This window comes from Protomyctophum parallelum (assembly GCF_964188405.1).
Source record: "Protomyctophum parallelum genome assembly, chromosome: 2".
In the NCBI taxonomy this organism is placed as follows: domain Eukaryota; kingdom Metazoa; phylum Chordata; class Actinopteri; order Myctophiformes; family Myctophidae; genus Protomyctophum; species Protomyctophum parallelum.
The window spans coordinates 63,372,428-63,391,420 of NC_139699.1; the positions used below are offsets into that span (position 1 = coordinate 63,372,428).

The 18,993-nt window shown below is 43.7% G+C and overlaps 1 protein-coding gene across 2 annotated transcripts; it reads right to left on the reverse strand.

Moving 5' to 3' along the window:
- Positions 1-860: 860 nt before the first annotated feature.
- hdgfl3 (HDGF like 3) lies at positions 861-12,751 on the reverse strand. 2 transcript variants are annotated; one of them, XM_083759444.1, is made up of 6 exons: positions 12,509-12,751; positions 11,311-11,387; positions 10,192-10,330; positions 9,568-9,729; positions 2,114-2,239; positions 861-1,520 (listed from the first exon to the last, which is right to left on the reverse strand). In XM_083759444.1, exons 1-6 carry the CDS (start codon positions 12,590-12,592, stop codon positions 1,494-1,496), a joined length of 615 nt encoding a protein of 204 aa, XP_083615570.1. In that variant the 5' UTR covers positions 12,593-12,751; the 3' UTR covers positions 861-1,493. The 2 variants fall into 2 exon arrangements, with proteins under 2 accessions (XP_083615570.1, XP_083615569.1); XM_083759443.1 differs by having other exon boundaries at positions 2,114-2,242; positions 12,509-12,746.
- Between the last annotated feature and the right edge of the window lie 6,242 nt (positions 12,752-18,993).

Sequence of the window (18,993 nt, forward strand, 5' to 3'; positions counted from 1 at the left end):
GCATTAATACCAACATGTCATGGAATGACTGTAACAGAGTGTCTGTGTTTGTGTATATACTGTATACAGTATATACACTGCACATGGAAGTTACACACACCGTGCAACGTGGAATTCATTGAGATTTGTTTTTGTTTTCGTCGCATTCCTAGTCACGCGAGAGAGACTCGGAGTAGACCCGCTGCTTCTTCGCTTGGAAAGGAGCCAGCTTAGGGTGGTTCGGGCATCTAGTGAGGATGCCTCTCAAGCGTCTCCCTAGGGAGGTCCTCGATGCACGTCCCACTGGGAGGAGACCCCCTGGCAGACCAAGGACCAGATGGAGGGATTTACATCTCCACACTGGCCATGGACCGCCTCGGGATCCCTCAGGATGAAGTTACTATAATGTTGGAGAGGGAAGTCTAGAGCTCTGGGCCCCCGCGACCCGTTGCCCCGTTGTCCCCGCGACCTAACTACGATTAAGCGGTCAAAGATGGATGGATGGACGGACAGATGGATGGATGGATGGATGGACGGACGGACGGATGGATGGCAGAGTCTCTGGTAGTCTCCATTGAGTCTCCGCCGGTCATCACATTTTTGTCTTAGGAATGTGACTAAAACAAACTTATCTCTGTGAATTCAAGGCTTCACGGGGTGTGTAAGTGATAGAAACTAGACATGTTTGTACATGGTGACAGGTAATCATGGTTGAGTCAATTCATATAATAGGTACTGTATATAGACAATGGGTCAGTATAAATATTGTATTGATTGATGGCTATCTTACACTGTGGTTTCGGCTATGAAGTGAAGATGACAAGACCCGGCCCCTCCCCACCCCACCCCCACCCCACCTTACATCCCACCACCCTCCGGTCTGTTTCGGCTGGCCTATACGAGCCCAAAGAGAGGTTTATGGAGGATACTGGTAAATATACAGTGTGTTTTACGAACGATGTGCAAATGGAACAGGGATACACCGGCAGCATTTCTTCATGGCCGTGCCAAAACTGATTTGTGCACGCGGAGATTGAAGTATTACAGGTATGTTGAAAACCTATATCACTCAGATTAATTTGGTTTTGCTTTTGCTTTTTTTGTTGAAAAAAAACATTTCTTTCTCCATTTTCCGGTGGTCTGTGAAATTATTAGATATAACTCTCTATTAGAGAGATCCAACATCTTTGAATAATATGGGGGGATTGGAAAACTGAAATTTGAGTCCCTTTGCTATATGACACACGATACATATCAATATAAGCTTTTGGTATCAGATTTTCTGTACTGTAGGAATTGTGTCAATTAAGGCCCAATTTTGCCCTGCTATCAAGCACGAAATCCAACGCCAGGCAGCATGTCAGTGCATCCCTCATACAGACTAGAGACACAAGTCCAACAGATGTGATAGTAGTGACGATGGTGGCCAGGAGATGGTGCTGAGGATGAGCAATCATGTTGTAATTCCAATTTCACAGCTACAAAGAATGACTTCCCTCCATTGTCCTCCGGACTTAATGTTCTTCTCTGAGCAGCTGGTTCTGGGGACAAGGAGACACATCAAATCAATAACTTATTTAATAAACAATTATGCAAATGTGATTCAGATCAAGGCGACTGTAGGGAAGGTTATAGCGTCCTGTTTTTGAGCGGTGCAAACCACTCCAAGGAACAGCAATGTCCATATGTGACTATGTCCCGATGTTTAGAGTACCAGTAGGGGCAAAAGTGGCGCTGTTGTGCCAGAAACAGAGAGAGATAGTGTTGCACTGTTGCCGGCCAATTACAGAGAGAGAGAGGCCGGGGGAGAGGGGAGAGGGGAGTTGCACCACTCAGTTCACACAGGTGTGATTCTTTATTATATAGAAGTGTATATTTGTACGTCTCTAAATGTTCTGATGAATTGAAAATGGTGGACCCTGTTGTAAACAAGTGTGATGCTTAATCATGGTGTCGTCCACATGAGTGTATACAGTATTTGTATTGAGTTGTACTTGAAATGTACTGTAATTCTGCAAACTGTCAATCAATCAATCGATCAGAGGTTAAAGTGAAAAATGCTGTTCACACGTTTACTTAAGTGAAAAACTTTGAGTACTTTTCACACCAACGGGTTCATCGTCAACTCCCTCACCTTATTGTCGGTGGTGTTTTCCATGATGTCATCGTCTCCGCCCTCAGAGCCACTCTTCTGATCGTCATCCTTTCCGTCTTTCTCCAGGTCCTCTACCCCCGAGGAGATCCTTGACAGTTTGGAGGACTTCTGACGCACGCACCCACGCACACACGCACACACACACACACACACACACAGTACACAGAGATTTTGTTGTTGCTGTTGGATAAAATTGTGTCGACAATTCTACGCTGAATTTACAGTATGTGGTATTATTAGGAGAGATTACAGACAATTGTTGATCAAAATGAACTATAAATGCAGATGTTTAACAATAATGTAACTCTTGAGAGCGTAAAATGAAACCAAATGGACCCGTACGGTTCCTGTTTAAAGGTCTATAAGGGTCCATTTAGTTGGTTGAGAAGTGAGAACCACTGCTATACAGCCACAAATACCTCGAGAGCACCATTTTAATATAGCCTGACATTGCCAGACTATATTATCACTGCGTAGATATTAGTCTGGAACTTCGGTGTGGAAGATTTTTGGTTGCGTCACCGCAACCAAAGAAAAGGGTCACTTTGAATAGGGGGCTCTGATTGGTCACCCACAACTCTGGGGTGGGCGAAATGTAATTTAAACTGAGGAGTGCCAGACCCAATCTGCCCAAGGATTCTTATCTTTTTTTTTTTTTTTACTGCGGCAGATTCCTCTGGTGGCCAAGCCACGATTTGAAAAGGCTGCCATTCCCTTTTTTCCACTATCATTTCCATTAACCCATGTAGACGTGAGGACAGTTCAACAAGTGCCTTCTAAATCCTGACTGTTTTCTGAATAACCCATGTTTCTATGTAAGTCATTCTCAAACCTTTTCATGTCAAGGACCCCCAAAATATATGAAATTGGCCCGGGGATTTGAGTTAAAAACGTTCACTGTGAAATAATATATATATATATTGCATTTTCACAATTTCACAAGCTTGTAGCTATGCTTTTGTAGATCTGCTATTCTTCAATAGCTAAAGTATAACATAATACTTAAAAACACCAAAAGGGGTTCCCGCCCTGAATGGGTTGAACAACAGAATACAATGTGACAATTTTAACCTCTAGCACCCACCCCTCCACCCCAGAGAGATTCAGAGATGTGACAGGATTGTCTTGGATCAGCACATGGCCGCTCTCCACAAAAACTGCTTACATTCCTTCGGATGCACTGCATGTGCCGTGCGTAAATGGAGGCCAGTTGCTAGGCAACAGTGGTTGCTAAGCGAGGAGGAGTGGGAGATGTGGGTGACTTTTTCAACCTGCTTCCATTTACAGTGGAATGACAGTATAGCTATATAACACACTACTACTACAGCAGTAGTCTCTGTATCTCTGCACTGCTCGGTTCATTTAAAAACCATATAAGCCTTTAATCCAGAATTAGGGCATGGTCTAACAAAGGAGGGGCATTGTCATGGAAAATATGAAACATCCTGTGTAGAGAGGCAAGGATATGTACACACCACTCTCAAAGTAAACACCTATACGGACGGCTGCAATTCGAAACTGGCCCCCGTAAAATCTGGATCCCCCACACACCCCTTTTCCCCCTCACTGTATATGTTTTTTTTCCCTCATCACCCCCTCTATGATTTCCTGTTTTTGGCTATAAGTGTATATTTGTACGTCTCTAAATGTTATGAGGTGGAACCGAATGTAAACAAGTGTAATGCTTTATGGTGTCGTCCACTCACAGTTAACAGTTTTTGTATTGAGTTGTGCTTGAAATGTACTGTAATTCTGCAAACTGTTAATACATACTGCAATCAATCAAACAGTAATAGCTTTCGTGCACATCCAGGTGGAGGAGGTGCTGGTAGGCCAGGTATTGTATTCAAACCAGAGAAAACATCCCTTAGAGAAGGAAGGGACTCCAGGACGTAATGCGTAATTTCATGTTTTATTCGCACAACGCCCTTCATGCGTGTTGGCTTTGTCAGGTGCTAGGTGCTGTATACATATATAGCACCTGACGAAGCCAACATGGAGAAGCGTGTTGTGTGAATAAAACATGAAATGAAGCATTAAGTCCTGTGACTGTTGTTGAGCATCTTTTGGAGTGTGTGGTCCCTTCCTTCTCGAACAGAAGTTTTCTCTGGTTTGAAAATCTCTCTCTCTCTCTCTCTCTCTCTCTCTCTCTCTCTATATATATATATATATATATATATATATATATATTTGTTGATATTTAGTCGACTAAGACTAAACTATTTCAGATGACTAAGGGCGCTTTCACACCGGACATGTTTGGTTCGTTTAAAACGAACCATGGTCCGCTTACCCCTTTGGTTCGGTTGGTGTGAACGTGCATACGAACTCTGGTGCGGATCAAAGAAACGAACCATGGTCCGCTAAAAAAGGCCGAACTCGGTTCGCTTCCAAACGAACCACGGTGCGGTTCGTTACTGGTGTGAATGCATTCGGACTTTATAGAGGACCAAATACAGGACGATAGGCAAAATAGCCGTCGGGCGTCGGCAGTTGTGAGGCTGCATTAATAATTATAGTTATAAAAGCATGTATTTTTTTACGGGGATCATATGACAGCTGACAGTCTGATTTTAATAGTAGACGCATACAGTATATGTCGAGGCGCAGCGCAGCATACGAGGTTCACATGCGCAAAATGTACAAGTTATCGACATGGAATGGTGCACGGTATGGCACACGATGTTAGCTTGTAGATCTGTTTATTTTAATCATGCGCCGGCCGCCGCCACGCATGCGAATCTGCGATGCATGAGTCTTCATGCGAGTTTCTCTTTCAACTCGTGTCCCCTCCTTTTTGTGTGTGTGTGTGTGTGTGTGTGTGTGTCTGTGGGCGCGTGGGCGCGCACGCACATGAGGGGACTGGGGGAGAGACCCATATATTTATATGGGAGAGACGCAGAGACAGAGAAATATTTAAAATCATCCATGTCGCGCAGGCCGCAGGTATCGAGAAAAAGCCAATGTTAAATAAGCTATACACATGTGGTCCCAAATGTTTAATTGATTACATCACTATAGCAAAAGACGTAAAACTAGGTCAACTCAATTAGCTGCAGCGGAGCTGTTCTGACTTGAAGCTCAATAACCAACTGACCAAACCATAAGATGACATGGAAATGCCCGCCGCGGCGCCGATTTGATGCGCAGAAATAACATGGGTGAAGGTGCACACATGGAAGAAAAGTCCTTTTTATCGGGGATACCTTGTTGTAGGCTATACGTCTCCGTGAATTTATGCATCAGCATTCAGCAGCAAGCACATTATTGTTCAAACACCTGCTCCTCTGTTCATCTGTTGCTCTTATTTGGCTAATAAAATAATTAATAAGAATGAATGCAATAGCAAGTTGTTGCTGCCTGTCATGTTGCTGTTCTCTTCTCTCTCTGTGTGACTGAAGGTTGCACCTGCAAAAATTGTAGACAGTGATTTCCCCTCATGTTCTTTTCCCCCCCACTATTTGGTTCGCTTAACATGTCCACGTGTCATTTGTTTACATATTTGGTACGCTTTACAAAGTCCAGTGTGAACACCAAACGGACCAAAATCAAAATGCAAATATTTGGTCCTTGGTCCTTGATCCGGACCTTCTAAGCGAACTTTGGGTGTGAAAGCGCCCTAAAATAGGACTAAAACTAAATGTTTTACACTAAGGGCGCTTTCACACCGGACATGTTTGGTTCGTTTAAAACGAACCATGGTCCGCTTACCCCTTTGGTTCGGTTGGTGTGAACGTGCATACGAACTCTGGTGCGGATCAAAGAAACGAACCATGGTCCGCTAAAAAAGGCCGAACTCGGTTCGCTTCCAAACGAACCACGGTGCGGTTCGTTACTGGTGTGAATGCATTCGGACTTTATAGAGGACCAAATACAGGACGATAGGCAAAATAGCCGTCGGGCGTCGGCAGTTGTGAGGCTGCATTAATAATTATAGTTATAAAAGCATGTATTTTTTTACGGGGATCATATGACAGCTGACAGTCTGATTTTAATAGTAGACGCATACAGTATATGTCGAGGCGCAGCGCAGCATACGAGGTTCACATGCGCAAAATGTAGGCTACAAGTTATCGACATGGAATGGTGCACGGTATGGCACACGATGTTAGCTTGTAGATCTGTTTATTTTAATCATGCGCCGGCCGCCGCCACGCATGCGAATCTGCGATGCATGAGTCTTCATGCGAGTTTCTCTTTCAACTCGTGTCCCCTCCTTTTTGTGTGTGTGTGTGTGTGTGTGTGTGTCTGTGGGCGCGTGGGCGCGCACGCACATGAGGGGACTGGGGGAGAGACCCATATATTTATATGGGAGAGACGCAGAGACAGAGAAATATTTAAAATCATCCATGTCGCGCAGGCCGCAGGTATCGAGAAAAAGCCAATGTTAAATAAGCTATACACATGTGGTCCCAAATGTTTAATTGATTACATCACTATAGCAAAAGACGTAAAACTAGGTCAACTCAATTAGCTGCAGCGGAGCTGTTCTGACTTGAAGCTCAATAACCAACTGACCAAACCATAAGATGACATGGAAATGCCCGCCGCGGCGCCGATTTGATGCGCAGAAATAACATGGGTGAAGGTGCACACATCGGGGATACCTTGTTGTAGGCTATACGTCTCCGTGAATTTATGCATCAGCATTCAGCAGCAAGCACATTATTGTTCAAACACCTGCTCCTCTGTTCATCTGTTGCTCTTATTTGGCTAATAAAATAATTAATAAGAATGAATGCAATAGCAAGTTGTTGCTGCCTGTCATGTTGCTGTTCTCTTCTCTCTCTGTGTGACTGAAGGTTGCACCTGCAAAAATTGTAGACAGTGATTTCCCCTCATGTTCTTTTCCCCCCCACTATTTGGTTCGCTTAACATGTCCACGTGTCATTTGTTTACATATTTGGTACGCTTTACAAAGTCCAGTGTGAACACCAAACGGACCAAAATCAAAATGCAAATATTTGGTCCTTGGTCCTTGATCCGGACCTTCTAAGCGAACTTTGGGTGTGAAAGCGCCCTAAAATAGGACTAAAACTAAATGTTTTACACTAAGGGCGCTTTCACACCGGACATGTTTGGTTCGTTTAAAACGAACCATGGTCCGCTTACCCCTTTGGTTCGGTTGGTGTGAACGTGCATACGAACTCTGGTGCGGATCAAAGAAACGAACCATGGTCCGCTAAAAAAGGCCGAACTCGGTTCGCTTCCAAACGAACCACGGTGCGGTTCGTTACTGGTGTGAATGCATTCGGACTTTATAGAGGACCAAATACAGGACGATAGGCAAAATAGCCGTCGGGCGTCGGCAGTTGTGAGGCTGCATTAATAATTATAGTTATAAAAGCATGTATTTTTTTACGGGGATCATATGACAGCTGACAGTCTGATTTTAATAGTAGACGCATACAGTATATGTCGAGGCGCAGCGCAGCATACGAGGTTCACATGCGCAAAATGTAGGCTACAAGTTATCGACATGGAATGGTGCACGGTATGGCACACGATGTTAGCTTGTAGATCTGTTTATTTTAATCATGCGCCGGCCGCCGCCACGCATGCGAATCTGCGATGCATGAGTCTTCATGCGAGTTTCTCTTTCAACTCGTGTCCCCTCCTTTTTGTGTGTGTGTGTGTGTGTGTGTGTGTCTGTGGGCGCGTGGGCGCGCACGCACATGAGGGGACTGGGGGAGAGACCCATATATTTATATGGGAGAGACGCAGAGACAGAGAAATATTTAAAATCATCCATGTCGCGCAGGCCGCAGGTATCGAGAAAAAGCCAATGTTAAATAAGCTATACACATGTGGTCCCAAATGTTTAATTGATTACATCACTATAGCAAAAGACGTAAAACTAGGTCAACTCAATTAGCTGCAGCGGAGCTGTTCTGACTTGAAGCTCAATAACCAACTGACCAAACCATAAGATGACATGGAAATGCCCGCCGCGGCGCCGATTTGATGCGCAGAAATAACATGGGTGAAGGTGCACACATCGGGGATACCTTGTTGTAGGCTATACGTCTCCGTGAATTTATGCATCAGCATTCAGCAGCAAGCACATTATTGTTCAAACACCTGCTCCTCTGTTCATCTGTTGCTCTTATTTGGCTAATAAAATAATTAATAAGAATGAATGCAATAGCAAGTTGTTGCTGCCTGTCATGTTGCTGTTCTCTTCTCTCTCTGTGTGACTGAAGGTTGCACCTGCAAAAATTGTAGACAGTGATTTCCCCTCATGTTCTTTTCCCCCCCACTATTTGGTTCGCTTAACATGTCCATGTGTCATTTGTTTACATATTTGGTACGCTTTACAAAGTCCAGTGTGAACACCAAACGGACCAAAATCAAAATGCAAATATTTGGTCCTTGGTCCTTGATCCGGACCTTCTAAGCGAACTTTGGGTGTGAAAGCGCCCTAAGACTACGACTTTTCCAGAATTTTCCAGTCACCTCTCGGAGCGGTCATGCTGCAAACAATGTTCCATAATTTAATAATTGACTTGAAGATGCATGTTCCACTTTTATTGGCGTCATATCGTTAGGCCTGAAGGCCTGCATGGAGAGGCATGACTCTCCATCTCGGTGCCTGACTCCCCGTGCTGTATAGTGAACTGCTTCTGTAGACTGGGATGAACGGCGGGGGTAGTGGCATCTCAGTGCATGACTCCCCGTACTGTAGTGAACTGCTTCTGCAGACTGAGAAGGCGTCCGGAGGCATTGGCAACTCCGTTTTGGAGGGACATCGCAGAGGGCGGAAGGCATATAGGAGGTGCTAGCCCATCCTATATGCCCAGCTTGCCGCGTTTGTGTAAAGATAAAAGTGAGGACAGAAAAATGAAGCAACAAACAAATTGTGATCGGCCCGGAATGATATTTGTGATGATTTGATTGGCTGAGCACGGACTGTGATGTATGATGATAAGAGTGCCCCTCACTTCAAACAGGTGTGATTTTATAATGTCTGTAACCAAGTCTATGGACTTTTCTGTTGGTGTTGAACAGACTTGTGGAGACAAATATCCCTTCGGGCGGGGAAAATAATACAATTCTGGACGGGAACCCCTTTTGGTGTTTTAAGCATTATGTTATACCTTAGCTATTGAAAAATATACAAGCTCATAGCGAGTGAGCTTAGATCTGCTTTCTTTCTTTTTACTTGAAAATGTGGTGCAAATCTTTGAATATATATTATTTCAGAGCGAACGTTTTTTAACTAAAATCTTTGCTTCTGGGGGGGGGGGGGTCCCTGGAACAACATATTTTCAGATGGGGGTCCGCGGCCGATTACATATAATTCTGGGGGTCCTTGACAAAAAGGTGAGCACCACTGACATAAACATGAGGTTTTTCAGAAAACTGTCTGATTTAGAAGACATATCTTTAGAATTGGCCTCATGTCTAAATGGGATAAAGATGATTATTGTTACCTTGGAGGAGGCCGTCTTTTTCCGCTTGGACGCGCTCTTGTCTCCCTTGGCCTTCTCCTGGTCGTCCAGCTCCTCTATCAGGTCTCCCTCCTCTCCCTCGCTGCTGCCGTCGGCCGCTACACCCCCTTCTTCCGTCTCCGACAAGCTCTGTTGCTGGACGGCCTGTGTGTGTGTGTGTGTGTGTGTGTGTGTGTGTGTGTGTGTGTGTGTGTGTGTGTGTGCGTGCGTGTGTGTGTGTGTGTGTCACAGTGTGTGAGTGAGAGAGAGAGAGAGAGTGTTAATGTCGACGACCAAAACTATGGCGAAGAAATGTTCGTCGACTACCTTTTTTTTACTGCCGAAAACTTTATAAAAACTAAAAAACTAAACTAAAAACTAAGACTAAATATATTTTAACTATATTTAGTCTAAATTAAACTACAACTAAAACATATTTCAGATGAGAAACGTGGACTAAATGGAATTGTATTCAAAAGATTATTAAACAAAATCTAAATGTGCTAAAATGGTGTGCAGAGCATGCATGGCATCATGGGGTTCCCAAACTTTTTCATGTCAAGGACACCCAAAATGATACTCATTAGCCATGCTGCAATGTCATAGACAGGCGGAGAGCCAACTGACCTGGTAGCCGGTGAACTTGACCCCGGGGTTGTTCTCGATCTCCCAGAGGCCCTCGTTGAACCCTTTCCTCTTGTTGGACTTGCCAAACTTGTCTTTGTACTCCTTGTATGGAAGCAGATCCTTGGGTCCCAGAAATGCACTATAAAAGGAAGGAAGGAATATACGAACATTTTCGTCATCTTGTTCTTGTCCCCATCATCATTTTTCGACCGCGGTCGAGATCATGGATTCCACAATGCTACGCCAGACTTCCCGGTCCTTCATTGCCACCCCCAGTTCCTGCCTACTGAAGCATGTGTCCCTAGTGATGACATCAGGGAACGACAGCTTTCTACCTCTGGTACGCCCTGAGGCAGGACTCCAGAGAAGAAGGGAAGATATAACCTCATTCTCAGCTCTGTAGCAGTGGCCGGCAAACTGCGCTCTTCTAGATCAGACCAGTGAAGAAACACAGGGAAGGTTACCGTATATTAGATTAGTCGATGGGTGGCTCTTCCAAGACAGATTTTGCGCTCTCATTAGAAGGCGGGTGTAAGTGCCATCCAACCGATTCTCTTGTTTCTTTGAAAGTGTCCATGTCTCGGAGCAATAGGCCTACAGTAGAATCGGCTCAAAGGTCGTCCTAAATATTGTCCCCACACGTCTCATATTTGCCATCGACAATGAAAGGAGAAATTATAGGTCAAATGTTCCGCGACACAAACATTAAATGCCATTGAAAATAAAGGGAAAATTTACGTCATCTTGTTCTTGTCCCCGCACGTCTCATATTTGCCATCGAAAATGAAAGGAGAAATTAGGTCAAACGTCCGCCAAATATGACGTAAATTTGCGGCAACAGGCATTCTGATTGGCCAATAGGATGCATGATTATAACTTATAGCCACTCACTTTGCACGGGTGTGATTTTTATCCACAATTCATACATTGCTCCGCCAATCAAATCATCACTATGGGGTGCTCAGCCAATCAAACAGTACAACAGTACCAACCCCTAGCGGACCATCGATGGGTCAATGGAGTAGCAATTATATGGGTTTTACAAATATTCCTATTATTCAAACTGTACATCGTTCACACTTCACACACAGGTCCAGGAAGAGTTTGAAGCTTGCTTACGTTTCATGAGTCCCATAGAAGAAGATCGGATTCTTGTTAGCAGGAGGCTTGACCGCCCCTTCTGGAAGTTCATCAATCTGAGAGAGAGAGAGAGAGAGAGAGAGAGAGAGAAGTAGGCCTATCATTAAGTAGAATGTCATTTTTAACAAGTTTTTAAATGTGTAAAAATGTGTAAAAAATCTGTTAAATATATCGCAGATCTACAGGCTGTGTGAGCTTGTAGATCAGCTATCTTCAAATGGACAAAATGTATTACATAGGGCTGAAGTGGTTCATGTTTTGTAATAATAATCAAGATCTAAAAAGTAACTATTGTAGGCCTAACTATAAAGTTGTAAAATAAAAATAATAAAAAAGTAGGCCTACAATATTTCCATCTGAGATCTATAGGCTAATACGGCTATATATAGCCTACAATGCATGAAGTAGAAATACAATAGGCCTATACTGAAAATTGGCCTACTCCATGAAGGTAAAGTACAGTAAAGTAAATCTAAATTGTACTTTAAGTAACCACTGGATTTGGCGTTTGATTTGAGAGAATGCTGTTCTTCTGACTTATCACGACTCCACTATAGTCTTTTGAATGTTTGCAAATGTACTGTAACCTTATAAAAATCAAATGTCATTAGGTCTGACTAGTGTCTGTCTACATGCACGCTGCAAAACATCGATTTGTTGTGGGCAAAATGTCAACATGTTGCAGACTAGATATCTATTGGCACAGCGGGTTACTTGAGGTCAATGCCATGGTCGTTTGTTCAGTCAAGTGATGATACTGTACATATATAGACTACGATACGTATCCTAGGCTATTATAAGCCAATATATTGCGGGAAATCTTCCCGGGAAAATCATATTCGGTAAAAAAAAAAAAAAAAAAAAAAAAAGAAGTTCTAACGACATATCCTCTCCAAATGAAGAGGAAACAAAACGGTATAGCCTACACTTGAATTATTAATAAGGAGGCTAAACTGTTGTGATCGGCAATTCAACGCGATCTCTCACGCGGGGAGTAAATGCGTTTATGGTGAACGGTGGTAGAACCTACTCGATGGCTCGCCTAATATGTTCCGAAAACAAGCATGCACGCATCCTAAAAATGCTCCAGGATCTGCAGAGGCATACATGCAGGCTGTATTGTCTCAGAATCAACCCCGCCTCCCTCGCTTTCAGCTCGGCTGCATCACAGACTCACCCTCGCCGGCCAGTGTGGGTATCCCTTCATTTTAGCAAAAACCAGATCTCCAGCCTTGTATTCCCGCGGCCGTGGTCGAGCCATGTCTGTGTTATCCCCTCTAACGGTCAAATAGATGCGAAGTTAAACTGTATTCTTATTTTAGGATTCTTTCAGTATCTAGATACTCCTCGGGCCCTCAACACACAGGAGTAAATTATCGACCATCAATGTTTTTTTTTATTATATATATATATATATCTAGACTGCAGTTTACACGGAAATAAATAATTAAAACGCAGAGGGAAAAAAGGCCATGGAAAAGGCTATCCTCCTGCGCACAAAAATGTGCGTAAAAATGAATGGAGAATGGCCGTACGTAGCCTCTATGATCACCGTCCGTCACGAGCGTTATGGCGGAACTTGAGCCTTTTTTGTGGACTTTGTCCATTATACGACTCGTACGTCTATGCAAACGGCCAAAGGTGGAATATAAAGTGCCCAGAGCCACGGATGTTACACACGTCCTCGGGTGGGTATAAGCGCCCGAATCGTCTGTATTGTTCAACAAAGAGCATTTTAATCCGATCGGTGGCCATTCCCCCCCCACATAAAGTAGTGTATCAGCGTGCAGTACACCTCCCAACCGATAGGGTCGCGTAGATAGTCCACTCACAGTTAACAGTCTTTGTATTGAGTTTGTGCTTGAAATGTACTATATTCTGCAAACTGTTAAATATTTCAATCAATCAATCAAAAATCATTAAGAAATGCGAATCCCTTGAATCCTTCAAAACTGTTCTCAAAGGGCACCTATACGGACGGCTGAAGACCCCTGCAGACCCCCGTAAAATCTGAATCCCCCCGCCACCCCACCCCTTTCCCCCGGGTCCACCGTTTTCAATTCATCATAACATTTAGAGACGTACAAATATACACTCTATATAGCCAAAAACAGGAAATCATCATAAAGGAGGGGGGGGGGGGGGGGGGGCATACAGTGAGGGGGAAAGGGGTGGGTCTGAGAGCTGTGATATCAAATGGCATCAGGCATATGGCATGGACCACCTCAACAGTCATTTCAACGATATCACAGTAAACGGTAAGTTTTATATTTCATTCAGTCAATATCATATTCATTGTTTAGGCAAACAAAAGTACTTTTTAAGCATATAGCCTAAAGTGAGCTGTTCATTATGCTCAACAACCAACAGCACACTCTAGCGGTATTAATCTGCTACAACATCCTGTTCAGCAGCATTATTCGACCCTGGATGACCTGCTTGATTGATTGATTGATTGATTGATTGATTGATTGATTTATTGATTGATTGATTGAGTCCAAGGTACAGGTCAATACAAAAACCGCTAAGAGGATAAATCAGAAAAAGCACTAAGATAGTTTTTATTAAAGTGTCATAAATCATAAGATGCCCAGCCCCCACGGGCTTACAAGACACTCATAACATTTACATACACAATGATACACCATAAACAAAATACATAGACAGTTACTTATAGATACATCGTTCTCCAACGTAACTGCATGCCTTCTCTATGAATTTTCCTAAAACAAAAACTTCATTGCTGAACAACCAATTTAACATTCAACATTCAGACATCCAAAATAAATCTGGGTTCTTATCCTGATTTTTTTTTAAATAAAGAGTTTCTTAAATCATGGTATAGTGGACAGTGGAAAACAAAATGAAACTCAGTGTTCCGTTCACCTCCACCATGTGGGTGTATATACTTGCCTCTGGTTCATCAGATGATGGGAGCATCTGTTACGGAGCTTGAAATGTAGATTTGAGCATCAAAATATACTTTGAGTACCAAAAGTACTCAAACTTGTAGAAATGAGCAGATACATGGCCATAACCCATCACATCACAGATGGGCTTTGTATACATTTTTGTATTCTTAAAAAAATCTGCATGAACAATTACTAAAGCTGTCAAATGCTGTAAGTGTATTGGAGTTTAAATAACGGCACACCTACCATCAATACCCCCGTACTTCCAGCACCCAAACCAAAACCATGCTACTCATACACTGAGTTGGCGGTGCTCAGATTTGAACCTATGTACTTGTGGTCCAAAAGCAAGAGCTGTACCGACCGCTATTTGGACACAATCAGTTGTTCCATTGTAAACAGCAAAATAATTCAGTGTTTTTGATAACAATTATGTGTCCTGGTTTTGGTTCTACAGTGTGTTCGCTTTTAATTCTTTCAAATACAAACTTATCTTCAACTGGGATTTCAGAAAATGGTCCATAGATTGTGTGTACAACGTCTCACACAAATCGCTCAAAGATCCAGTCAGAAAATCAGGTATAAGCATTTTTCAAACTGCTTAAAACGGTGGAATATCTGAGGGTGGAGCTTACCGGTCAAAGTGACAGATGTGTTCCCCATGAGTCAAAGAACATGTGGAAACAAGTGCCATGACTTTTGGCCAAACGAGGCATGAGTTATGCCTGTTCAAAGGTTTCATTAAAAAAAAGACCTTTGGTCAATTGGAGTAAGGCTGGTTTCAGTGCTGTTTGGCATGACCCTCTACCATACTGTGAAGTTTCATAAGCATATGACGCTGCATGTATTATGGGTCAAAGTTCACGTGTAGAAATTTTCGTGCATTTTGATCAAAGATCCTCCCATTTTCACTGACTTTCATACAAAAATGGCGGGTGATCTAGCGGTCAGAAGTCAAAAGTCAGAATGCGAAAGTTGTTTGGCATGAAGAGACACATAGGTGTATCGAAGTTTCATTACCGACGGTCAACAGTTCAAAGCTTCGCGAAAATCGAGTGCACAGTTCAGCCAGAACTGCTATTTTTGGCAAAAGGAGGAGAAGAAGAAAGAAACAGACAAAAACAATAAGGGACCAAGGCCCTTCAGGACTGCTTGCTCCCTTAATTAGATTTCCCTTTCCTCTACCAGACAGTCCAGTAGACTAGCTACAATGGTTTTGATTGATTGATTGATTGATTGATTGGTTGATTGGTTGATTGATTGAATGTAATTTTAGTTTTATTAAAGGTATATTCAGTGATTTCACTTAATTCAAATATCACTTTTTTTTGTTTTGTTGTGATAATCCTCTCTACTATAGAGTGTGCTGACCATATAAGGAGTTCCTCCCTGTCCCCAGTTAACCCCTGGGGGTAAAAAAAAACTTTTTTGGCTCTCTATCCTGATTGGATGAAAGGCTTTGTCTCCTAGCCAAAAATGAAACCTAAGGTTTTTTGAGTGAAATCACTGAATATACCTTTAACTGATTGCAGAATGGTAACAGATCAATATAAAAACCCTTAAGTGAAAATAAATACAGAAAAAGCACTAGGACTTGTTTACATCAGGGTCCTCCATTTTCAATTCATCATTTCATCAATTCATCAAACCCAAATATGATATCGTTAACGATAAGATTTTCCATGCTGTATTGATGTGTTGTTACCATTAATTAATACCTAATTGTCTAAAGAAATGCAGTTTAACAATAATTTAACTCTTGAGAGCTAAAATTATTTCATTTTACGCTCTCAAGAGTTAAAGGTCCATTTGGTTACCAACCATTTACCTGGAACCCCCTCAAAGCCCACTGATGGTTGACAGACCACTGGTTGGAAAACTACCACTGAACAAGATTGGTAGTCCAACAGTACCCAGCTAATGCTGTGGGTGGCAGCAGAGTCAAGGACATTCGCTGAACATAGACAGTCCAGTGCATTATGAGCTTCTAGATCTGCTATTTTTGGAGGGCGAGTTTTACAATGGAGTATTCATTCAGCATAGGCTATTGGACTGGACTAGTGGACTGGACCACTTCACATGGTTCTGATTTGATGACCAGGGGTCATCGACATGTCCGTACACAGACAAAATGTGTCCGTGGCAAAGACTTGGCCTGGTCCGTGGCAAATTCTCAAGCCAACATGGCGATGACCCCAGTTTTCATATTTGACCTCCAGATGTTTCCTCCCAGGCTGGAACGCCATCGTGCAGTCAGTGTCATCATCGCAACACCGGGCAGGAAAGCATACGCAGAACAAGATAAAATAAAATAATAACATTAATCAAGCTATAAGTCTCCAGAAAGCTGCACAGGTGAGCTCATATACCTTTCAGGTGTGTTCAATCACAATCACAACACCAGAGGGAGTTCAACAAACCACGTGCAACCCAGATTTGGCTCAAACACTCCAGTCCAAAAGGGATAGTACCAAAAAAAAAGGTCATTGCTGTCTTGTTTCCATTTAGGCCCTATGCAATCAATTCATAGACATGACATGAACAATAACAGCAAAAATCTATATAATCATCAATCATATCTGCTGTCTGGGTAGGACTGCATTCTGTGAAATCAATCAATCGATCAATCAACGTATGAGCTCTGAGTAATTCATTATTACAGGTATAGCTCAGATAGAGCCTCTGTCCGATGACCAATAGCCGAATATCTCCCTCCCCCAGGGGGGAAATGTTGCATGGTTTTCCACACGGGAGAGCAGGGTTATCATTCCCGGCGTCGCCATGAGTGGTGGGGGAGGTCAAAAGGGGGGTGAGTTTAGCGGTAAAGGGTCAGACAGAGCCTCTGCCTGATGACCAAAACCCTAATATCTAAAGTCACACTTCTTAAAATAACTCTCAACTCGTCGCTTGGTTGAGAGCACTATAGGGAATGGCAATTGCAATCCTCGGCTGGTGCCCCAAATGACGCCCCTGGGTGGTTCGAATCGCGGCCGTCACGCATTGAAGATATTATAGGTGTTCTACCAAAAAGTAGTAGGCAGCGCTGAATGCCGTAATACATTTGTTCAGGAGTTTTATTTTTTTATTTATCTCATTGGCCGTGGTCTGGGTCACATTTTATTATGTCCTTGAGAGTTCTGTCCTATGTGGAACTATAGCCTGCCCTATAGGCCTACTACTCAAACCGCCTCTGGAACTCTTGTGTTTTCTCCCCGTGCCTCACACACAGTGACTGCTGTTCATTGGTGCACAAAATGCAGATAAATCTGGATTCTATGGCTGCCAGTGGTGCTACTGTCAAGTCCCATGATACTAAACAACCACAGTCATAACACTGCACAGTGTTTCACAGCCATGAAGCAAGCCTCCCCCCGGCACGCTCAATTTATCATGCATTTTACAGTTTCACACCGTTCCATCGTTTGGCCCTTCAGGTGACATTAGCGTTGGTCTTGATACCTGACGCACCTTGGCACCGCCCGGCCGCGCTCATCTCTGACCTGCATGGAAACGGGATCGAGGCGAGAGAGAGAGACAGAAACAGAGAGAGAGAGGAGGCCCCGCGCGACAGCAACAAATGCAAGGCAATTTGGATTCTGACACCCCGGTGCTACGAATAAATGATCCTAATGATCGCCATGAGATTGTTTTGCCACTTGCCGCCCCCCTCAGCAATGACACAGGGTGGGGGGGCACAATGCACCCCCCGTGGCCCAGCGATGGCCAGCCAGGACGAATGTGGAGAAATGAGGCAGACAGCCAGTAAATAGTACTTGCCATTGCTGGGGGGGAGTAGACCAGAGTATCTAAGTACATTTACTTAAGTAATGTACTTAAGCACAGTATTGAGGTATTTGTATACTTTCCTTGAGTATTTCCAATACTTGTACGATCTACTCCACTACACTAGATCTCAGATCCAAATATTGTACTTTTACTCCACTATACATTTATTTGAAACTGGTATACTTGTGGAGTCCTCTGTGTGATATGCCAGGCTCTGACATGGCACCCCGGACCCGGAGAGCTGTCACCCCCTAAGGACGGAAGCATCACCCTCGCCTCCACAATTTGTGCGCTTAACACTTCACTTGGCACATGACAGGTGCTTGTTTCATTCCCCCCCCCCCCCTCACCCCGCCCTGGCGATGTGCCCTCACAGGGATAACCGTCTCTACGGAGCCCACAGGGCACACAGGCGGGCGGCATCTGGTGTGGGTGTCTGACTGTCCACCCCGCTCCACCACCATGCCCCCGCCTCTCGTTGCCTCGCGTGTGTGACTATAGGCCAGTGGTGTGTGTGTGTGTGTGTGTGTGTGTGTGTGTGTGTGACTATGCCAGTGATACGTTTCACATCCGCTCGCCTCGCCTCGCACCGTGTTCACAGCCCAGTGAGCATGCATGGCTACAATAGACAGTGCGTGTGTGTGCATGCACACACACACACACACACACACACACACACACACACACACACACACACACACACACACACACACACACACACACAGGGATCACATTGCACTGACATGCAGCTCTAAGTTGGCCTTGTCGTCCCAAAGGGCATTGCATGCTTTGCAGCAATTACATGAGACACTTCACATAAACACAAAGAACACACTTTGACACCCGTCCAGCTACTAGTATATAGAGAGGATAAAATCATCATAACTTATCCAAATTGGTGTGACATTATGTCACAGTGGGCAAAACAAAACAGTGCTCATATTTGTAAGGGGGGGGGGGGGGG

What these genes read in the sequence shown, in the direction of transcription:
- hdgfl3 (XM_083759443.1), bottom strand. Translation starts at nt 12,592, where the DNA reads ATGGCTCGACCACGGCCGCGGGAATACAAGGCTGGAGATCTGGTTTTT. An exon ending in TTCTATGGGACTCATGAAAC is followed by an intron (nt 10,331 to 11,310) that starts GTAAGCAAGCTT and finishes TTCCTTTTATAG; the next exon opens with TGCATTTCTGGGACCCAAGG. An exon ending in AAAACACCACCGACAATAAG is followed by an intron (nt 1,521 to 2,113) that starts GTGAGGGAGTTG and finishes CCTTGTCCCCAG; the next exon opens with AACCAGCTGCTCAGAGAAGA.